Source organism: Aptenodytes patagonicus, chromosome 10 (genome assembly GCF_965638725.1).
Source record: "Aptenodytes patagonicus chromosome 10, bAptPat1.pri.cur, whole genome shotgun sequence".
Lineage (NCBI taxonomy): Eukaryota > Metazoa > Chordata > Aves > Sphenisciformes > Spheniscidae > Aptenodytes > Aptenodytes patagonicus.
Window position 1 is genome coordinate 12,804,937 of NC_134958.1, and position 9,327 is coordinate 12,814,263.

At 36.1% G+C, this 9,327-nt stretch overlaps 1 protein-coding gene across 2 annotated transcripts in view; it reads right to left on the reverse strand.

Annotated features, from left to right (window-relative positions):
- Window positions 1-8,102, reverse strand: part of MEGF11 (multiple EGF like domains 11) — a 217,581-nt gene extending 209,479 nt beyond the window's left edge. For both annotated transcript variants that reach the window (XM_076348090.1, XM_076348089.1), the window contains exons 1-3: window positions 8,016-8,102; window positions 3,939-4,062; window positions 1,308-1,409 (exon numbers count right to left, since the gene is read on the reverse strand). In XM_076348090.1, the coding sequence (XP_076204205.1) occupies window positions 1,308-1,409; window positions 3,939-4,054 (218 nt within the window). In that variant the 5' untranslated portion in view covers window positions 4,055-4,062; window positions 8,016-8,102. The remainder of the gene's footprint in view (window positions 1-1,307; window positions 1,410-3,938; window positions 4,063-8,015) is intronic.
- Window positions 8,103-9,327: the final 1,225 nt, after the last annotated feature.

The following is a 9,327-nucleotide window of genomic DNA, read 5'->3' on the forward strand; positions in this document are numbered from 1 at the left end:
GCTATCTTAAAACATTTCCCCAGTCCTAAAGCAAGTGCAAGGAGTTTCTTCAAGAATAAACAATTCATTTCTGCATATCAGCAAGGTCAGCTATCATCAATAGAATGAACAGAATCTTCTACAGAGACCACTGTGTCAGCGTGCTACACAAGAAATTACCACAATGGAAACTGCTCTCAATACACAAAATGTGAAGTTAACCCCAAGTGATTTCTTCCTGCTTGCTAACCCTTCCAAGACATTAATGCCTTGCAAAATGACATTATAGTCCCAGTTCAGTATTTAAAGCATGTTTTCCCCACCAGAATCTGTAGTGCACAGAAATTAAAACGTGTTAAGCATTCTGTAGCTTTTCTAGACTTATTCATAGCATTACCAATGATACCACATTAGAAAAGTAATATTTAATAGAGAACATTTAACAGCATTTCAGAACAGCTTTGTTCATGCTAGTTTATTTGAAATTATCTAAATTGAACAAAATCTATTGTCCCTCATGTTAGATAAACTGATTGCATTTACTCTGCTGCATTCCAGGCTACACGATAGTCCAGAAAGCTCTGCATCTCTGTTCAATTCCATACATCGTAACACAGAAGCTAAAAAGCAAAACCCCACAGTCAGACTGGGATGGTGCTGAACAACCTCTTTGCTACTGAATGCGTGAAAGTTAAGGTACCAAGTAGCTTGCTTAAACCCCCTTGAAAGATTGCAAATATTAGTGGATGTTTATTAGGATACTTTTCTATTTGGAATCATAATGAATATAACAACGATATCTTGCAGCCTGGGAAAAATTAACTGTTTAGTATTAGCTTTCACTCAGTGCTAGAAATGGACCCATCTTCATTTTACCTGATTTTCAATACAGATTTGGGTGCAGTATTTCAAATATAGATCCATTTATAACTATCACTAACCCTCAAGTGCCCGATTCTTCAAGATTTAGGAGCTGCAGGAACCTCCCACCATAAACCTGGATATGCACTGATCACTTGGAAAGGATAGTTGGTCATGTTTGGTCATGTAATAAAAACTTCCAGTTGCATGGCGGGGTGAATGGCAAGGATACATACTCCTGAATGGCCCCATAAGAGACTGACTACCATTGATCTCACTCAAATTCCATGCAAAAATCTCTCTAGTTCAATCAATGCCCTAGAATGCCAACCCCCCAGCTATTGTAGTAAAATATATCTTTCCGTACATATCTATATTAGAGTACCACAAAAATTTGGATAAATAAAAGTTATGCAAGGAGATAAAAAGGCAAAATAAAACTAAAATATCTGGGGATCAGCTCTTACCTATGTCTAGTGCACTTGAACCAGTTCAGTATGTCAGTACATCTTGTATAATAGATCTGATCAAAAGGATGAGCATAAGATTCCTGTACTGTCACAGCATAGCTAGGAGTAGACAAAGAAAGAAAGTGAAAGGGTGTTTGTTGCAACATGAAAAGCTTCAGTTCCCTGTATATGCTACTCATCTAACTCCATTATGAAAAATAATTAAATCAATAATCTTAAAACTTTGGGCATTATTGAAAACCAGAAAAGGGCTTCCTTCAAACACAGCTCTTCCTGAAAATTTTGGAAATGCGTCTAACTTGGGCTCCATAACTAAAATAGGCATAGAGGTTTCAGTCTGAGTAATAAACCATTCCCTTCTGGAAAAGAAACAAATGTTACTAAAATTCATGGTAGTTTAGAAGGTGAAAAGGGTATTTGGTTAACTTGATAGTGCAAATTTTAAAAGAGAGGAAAGCACCATGTTTTAAAATGTCTCAGTTGCCTTCCTGCCTAGGACTGTTAATTTTTTGGCTTGTATTCCACAATGCTAATAAGATCTCATATTAACTTAGCACTGCTGCATTTTGCCAGCATGATGGGATGCTCACACTTCATTTTATGATGAAGCAGCATCATTACTTCAAATATTGGGTGCACCAATCAAATAGGATCATTTGTAAAAGGTTGAAGAGTGTTTATTTTTCTGCTGCACAAATTTAATCTTTTTAATTTGTAGCAGAAATAACCTCAGAACTATCTGAAAATTGTAACATGAGTTAACTGGTGTCTCGATATGGAACACTGACAATACAGTTAGAATGGGATTACCTCCCTTTGTACAAATGAATGGATATAAACAAAAACTGGGCAAATTGATCAGAAATCACAGAACTCCAACAATACTAAGAATTCTGCAATCTCCTTCCCAAAACACTACTTATTCATGCAACAGGTACTATATTAATTACTATGATTATACTGAAAGTGTCTGGGCCTCTCACATGATATAGCAACACAAATCTCATTGACTTGTTAGTGTCAGTCATTTTAGAACATTGTATTGCCCTACAGTAAGTGTGTGCACTGCTTAAGAGACTCATAATCTCCAGTTCTGATCTGGAAACAAGCTCTACTTTATCAGATCTACAATACCTTTGGAGAATGATATTGAAATCATTCTAGGCAGGGTCAAGACCCCGGAATTAGATCCTCCAAGTCATTCATTATATTGATTGTCTTAATCATCCAAGCGATTTCTTTCTCATCAACGGGACTGCTGACATGATTAAGCCCTGTGAGATTGCACCCTTAAGGGAATACCAAAATATTTGCTTGGAGGGTCTGACTGGCTTGAAATCGAAGATTGGACTATTACTGCCCTGCTTGTCATGCCTCTTCTAGACAAGCCAAGATTCTACTAGATGTTGCTTTTGCCCTCTATCACAGTTTGCTGGGTTTGACAATAATGTTTTTACTTCTACTAATGCCAAAATGTAAAGTATTTACATTGCTTATTATTAATGTAAAACAGTAACACAAATCTTTATTATTATTTTATGATCCCGTTATTTATCCAGCAATTGCCCTAACAATCTTTTCCCTTTGATTTATTAACATCTAAGTAACAAAGTCATCTTGGTCAGTACAACCAATCAATTTTGGTATTTAATTTTTGTTTCTCCTTGATTGGGTCTCTAGGTTGCTGACTTTCTTCAGACAAAATCAATATTTTATTCCTGTGCTCTGAATGCACTTCACCTCACAACACAGACTGCAAAATCCTATTCCTGTACAGTCTTTGCTTTGCAGCTGCATTACCTACAAAGAGTTAGTTCTCTAATTAAGGCCTCTAAAGTCAAAACATAATGCCATTAAAGTATGATTCCATTTTTGCTCTTGTTAAGGGGTTTATTTTGCTGAAGTGTACAGTAATTCATATTTGTGTGGAAATAAACCACAGAACAGAACTGGAAATTTAGCAAGTTAAACTTAAGAGTACAGGAACTTTAGCCTCTGCAAACAGACCCTGCATGAATGTGAACCCTATCAAAGCTAGTGGGTTTCTATGTACTCATAAGAACTGTCTTGCACAGATCCACTTTTAGGACAAAGACACTGTAACAACAGAGAGAACAGAATTACCAGGGCCTTTAATTCTCAGTGCTTTCATGCAGATACTCTTTGATGCTGACACAAATTTGGCAGATACAGCCACAAAGTTCAGGCCATACAGAATAAGCCTGCATGTTGCAGCAGGAAGGGCTTAAAACTTAGTTGAAATCTCTAATAGTCTTGCTTGACAACAACCACAAAAAAGCAAGACAGAACAAGGCCACCATTTCTCTAGGTCTCTCCGTGATAAATGAAAATACGCTTGTGCAGTCCTCTAGCTGAAACTGTGGAGGAGCTTTCCAAAGTACAGCTGAGCAGAGAGGAAACACAGGGGTATGTGGTCTATAGCCCTAGCTTTAGAACCAATTCTTTGGGATGATCCAAATCCTCAAAGGCGCTCAGAAGTGCTATTTCTGTCATGCAAATCCATGAGGCAGGGTGGTATTTAGCAAATGATGGCTCTTATTTTGCCTTTTAAATATGAAAACCTGAGTCGGCTAGCCAAAAAAAAAAAATTGGCATGTTATACATTACCTTTCCCAATGACTACAAACATTTGGATCATCTGGGTTTAGGGACAGAGTAGTTTTGAGCAGAAAAGACAGAATAAGCCCTTTTAGAATCCACCTGAACAGCATATGTGCCACCATTGTTGTATCTAGATAAAGAAAAGAAAAGAAAGTATAGCCATTAAAGACAATTTTGAAAAAAACATCCTTCTAGGCCTTTTCATCCTTGCTTTTGTGCAAATCCAAATACTGTGGAGTTATTTACAAACTGAAATACTTGAAATAGCAATCAACTAAACAGTAAAATTTTAAAAACTGCAAATGCATTCCAAAAGGAATTTATACATTTAAACCTACTAAAACTGATGAATTTGATGATTAAGCTACCCAAGATATTGATAGCCCAAATGATTCTTCCAAAGAACATTTCTGATACTGATCATTTTTATGGCTGGCTGGCTGTACCAACAAAATAAATAACTGAGGTATGAAAACAATCTATTCTCCCATCAACCTATAGGCAAATGGAAGAATACCCAAATACCCCCTTTGATTTATTTAAGTGGGTTTTACATGTGTCAGTATAGTAGGCTAGACCTGAGACATATGCTTATTACACGACTGAAGGCAAATCAATTCACTTTTCAACTCTTAGATAGGGGGATCACTTAGAATGACAGAGATCAACATATTGGATCACATTATGCAGAACTCTAAACATGAAATAAAAATATTGGCATTGAAGTTGGAAATAGATTGTATAAAACTCATTAGGTGTGGTCTCTTCATGATCTTACAGTTCATCTATTAAATGTACTACTTATACCTATTTATTGCTCATTTGGGGCTTTGAAACCAAAGTCGTGGTGTTTGCCTAGAGGTCTCCAATGACATCAGTCAAAAATACAAAATAGATAGGAAATACAAAGCTGCTTTTAAATGTAACTGCATCAGAGGTGTTAATCTGTTAAACATTAAGTCAGTAAAAAGTATTTTTAAATATCCATTTCAGGCATTTACATCGTCATATAATCCACCATTCAAATCAAAAGTCCCATAAATTATTCCTGGCAACAAGACTGCCCTAAAAATAGATTGAATCTTCATATGATCATCTAAAAAACACATGGCTCATTGCCTCATGGACCAGAACAGCAAAAGGGATGTTAAGGGGTTTACTCTGCATGGCACTGATATAAAGCCCAGCATAAAGAAGTCATCACAAAGCAGAATGAACAGCAGAGGGATAGCCAGGAAAGCTGATCTGAAATGACCTGCTTCAAAGCCTTCTAAGCTAGTTCAAGGACACCCATTGCCTTTAGTGGATTCGAAGTCAAGATCCCAGTGGGAGTAATAGCTCATCTTTTAAATTATTCCTAGAGCTCTGCTAAACACAAAGATAGGTCTTAAGCCATGTAAGTCATATTAATGTTAATTAACATCATTTAATGTTCCTCATGAAATGGATTTAAGTCTATCAGTGACCATTCTCTACCTGCGGGCTGTTTCAAATTCCCATGGCAACAATGCAACAGCTTAGTCTGGAAATTAAGATGACTGACGAGAAAAGGACATGAGAGAGAGTTGTGTTTATTGAAAAGACATTCACTGCACTTGTCCTAGACACTACTTCTCCGTAGAGGAAAAGTGTCTTGAGTGGCTGACCTGCAAGTGTTCACGGGACAAAAGTCCAACAAACCTAACGTTCAAAAACTGAGAGCTTGTTTGAAAGTAGAATTGAGCTTTGTTTTAACATAACATGTACCAATAGATGTGAACTATTGTTCACACCAAGTGTGAGGCTCAACAAAATGACAGACAAAAATATCTTCAAAAGATGCCTTTAACGTATTACACCAAAATTACAGAGAACAAGTTTTACTGAGCACTGTATTTACAGGTTGCAATTTACCCCCTTTGTTCATTCTCTACACCTTTGGTACATGGCAACACTGAACAAATAGGACTAGAGGAAAGCCTGCTTCTAATCAACAGAAATGGTCAAAGGAAGAGCAAGGCAAAACTGCTTAAGGAAATACAGTCCTTAAGAGAGGGGGGGTTTAAATTAAAACACAGTTCTGTGCTCAGTTTGATAACTTCTTGAGAACATCAAGAGCCTGGATTTATCCCTAAATTAGTTAAAGGTAGAAAGACAGCCTGTCTTCAACCTAAAGAGAATGAGCCTTTTCTCATTTAGCTAAAGCAGCCCGCTATTTGAATTCTGTAGTTCTCAGAGATCTCAATTTGTTCTTAAGAAAACAATGTATCAGTTTAGTTTTTAAACCAAATAAACACCAAAATAATTATTTATAAGCCTTAATAGCATGCAGAATATTTTTTTACAGTGTATTTGAAAGAGGTTCAAAATTGTTTTCTAAACCTTTAATGCTAATGGTATTTTATTATCTGTTTATAAATTAACTGCTTTGTGCAATTAATTTTATAACTTTGTAAGTCAGATCATATAACAGAAACATCCAACTCTCCAAATACAGCAGAAGCTCATTCATCTCAAGTGTCTCTTTTTCCAACGCAAATGAAATATTTCACTTTGATCACTGTTAATAGAAAAGACCTCATACTAAAATGGAATGGTTGCTATTACAAGATTCAGAATAAAACTCTAAAAATAGGAGGACATATATTAAAAACCAACATCAAAAAAGAATCCAGTAATGACATCTAATATGGGTTTTTTTTCAGCTTTTATTGCTCAGCATAATATATACTAGATTCCTGCATTGCGTTTAATGTTTGGAACATATTCTCCCAATGAAGCAAGCATCAGCCTTTCAGGGGGACAATGCCTGTAACTTCATTAAAGATAGAGCCAAATTATATAAACATTTCCAGTGTCTGCCACTGCCACTCTCCTGAGGATAGGCAGCCTTTTGAGCTTAACAAGAAAATAAATGACACATAGGTCCTCTGTGCAATCCCTAAATGGACTCTAATTTTTTGTCTCTCCAGGCCTGATTTTTCTTTTCAGGAGTGAAAGAAGCCAATTTAGGTACAATTTGGCAAGAAAGAGGGTCTTTCAATCCAAAATACAATCTGGTGATTTTTCACAAGTGTCTCACTCTCTGTTAATTATAACTGATTACGTTAGGTATCTGTTATTCATTAAGCCATTTTCACATGCCTTGCTCCCTCCTTTTTGAATAAATTTCAGTACTTCACCTACAATATTGATACAGGTCACTGGTTCCATCACAAAAGAAAGGAAACACACTTTCACTGTTAAGCCCCAAATCTTAGCTATAGAGAAACTAGTAGGTGGCAAGTCATTGATTTATTTGTCTGTGGATTCATTTTACAAAAACCTTTGTTGAGGAAACTGTGCTGGGGTTTGCAAAGAGACCAGAAGATGCAGATGATCATTTAAATTGGATGAAATACATGAGAGTGTGAACAAAAGCTGGTTGTTACTCCCTTTTGCAGTTTATACGACAGAAGCTGAGGACAACAGTACCCCACAAGATTGGGACCTACATGCAAAGAAAATAAGACCCCAAAGAATCCTTGCTTGGTGAAGCAAATATCCTCTAAAGCTTTCTCTAGGTGCTGAGGACCTGGCTTTGGTAATAGTCTTGTGAAAGAGGACTAGTGTATACTTTAAGTGGCTGGGAAAAAAAAGGAAAACAAAACCACAGATTAAATTTCTCCTCTGCTTCCTTGGCTGACAGACTAGAAAATTTAACTAAAAGTGACCATTAGAGAACTTGCTGTTTAGGAGCAGAAGTAGTGAAACATTTCATTTTGACACTTCTGTCATAAAATATTTCATAACATGACTTTGACATGAAATTCAAACAGAATTTCCAGTCCATGACAAAGTTCTAAATTGAATGCTTTTGTCTCAATTTGGGATGAAATGAGTTCTGAACCAGGCAAAAAACTAATTTGGTATCCAGCTGTAATTAGGGAAAACATTTACAGAAGTGTCTTTCACTAGCATGCAATATTCTTAAAACCTTATATACTTTTGAAGATCATTCCTTTAGATGTCTAAATGTATATGCAGTCGATTAACCTAGCCTGAATTTTTCCCACAAACTTCCATGCAATGCATTTAACAAAGAGCCACGTTAAAAAGTCTTACCTCAAAGTGCTAAAAATGCCTAATGGATCCTGTTTTTATAGACTATCAGCACATGAAGACACACAGCACATTAACAGGATAGCAGAAGAACGCTCTTCAGAAGTTGCTTGGCCCTGTGACCAATCAATTAGAAAAACAGAAAACATATTGGGTCAAAGAAAGTGTGTTTGGGGGAGTGGAAATAAATTAAGACAGAAATGAGAAAAAACATTCTAAATAATTACATATCATAAGATAATTGTGCTATATCAGACCAAAGACAACTATCCTGCTTTCAGCCAATAGCAAATGTCTAGGAAAGAGCGTAAGATGGTGGCTGATAGCAATACATCCCTTTTATACCCTTCTAGCCTCCAGCAATTTGCAACTTTGTGACTTCCTTAGCCATGACTAGTATCTTTGCGTTTGATAGCATTTAGTGGATTCTATTCCAGTAATTTGTCTAACTATTTTTGATCTGTTAAAATATAAATTTCAGTCCCCTAAATTTAAATTTTAGTGTCAACAACATCCTGTGATGGTCTCACATCTTAGCCATGTACTGTATGAAATACTTCCTTTGTTTTCCTGTCTGCCTCCTCTATTTCATTTGATACCTCCTTGCTCCTCTGTTAGAAATCAATCATTGATTCTCAGACTTTGTTTCCTATCATTTCTTATCATATAAACAACATTTTGTTTACATATAGACTTTTTCTTCTGTTATATCCCAACAAGAAAGTTCGGTGAAAGTTTGATGAAAGACCTTGCAAAAGCCTTCTGGAAATCTAACTGGATCTTCTTGGTCCATCTGTATACTTCAAAGAGCTTTAACAATTTATGAAGCCTTTACAAAGCCATGTTGATTCTTCATAAATGTATTATATTTATCAAGAGGTTCCCTTATTCTGGTCTTAATTATAGTTTCTACCAAATAGGAAAATCTAGGTGCATCAAAATTAGAATGTATTCTAGTATTCGTATGTGAGCGATTAAGGAAAATGCAAGAGAACAGTTAAGCCAGAAAACAAAAAGTTGGATTTCACTGAAGAAGCATTAAAGTGACTGAGTGTTTGCTGATTACGCTATTTTAGTCTCTAAGTAGTAGCAAGCTTCCAACAAGCTGCCCTCTGTGGCATTCCTCCTTCTCATCCCATCTGAAATTTTCATGGTAGTTTAGGCAAGGGATCATTTAAACACACACTTCATTTGGCTCTACATCAGATTTTGTTAGAAACAAGCTGTTATGAAAGCTAAATGAGGCCATGAGTTTCAAAACTGATCAGGATTTTTTGGATGCCTCCATTTATGATTAATAACTTGAGATACCATG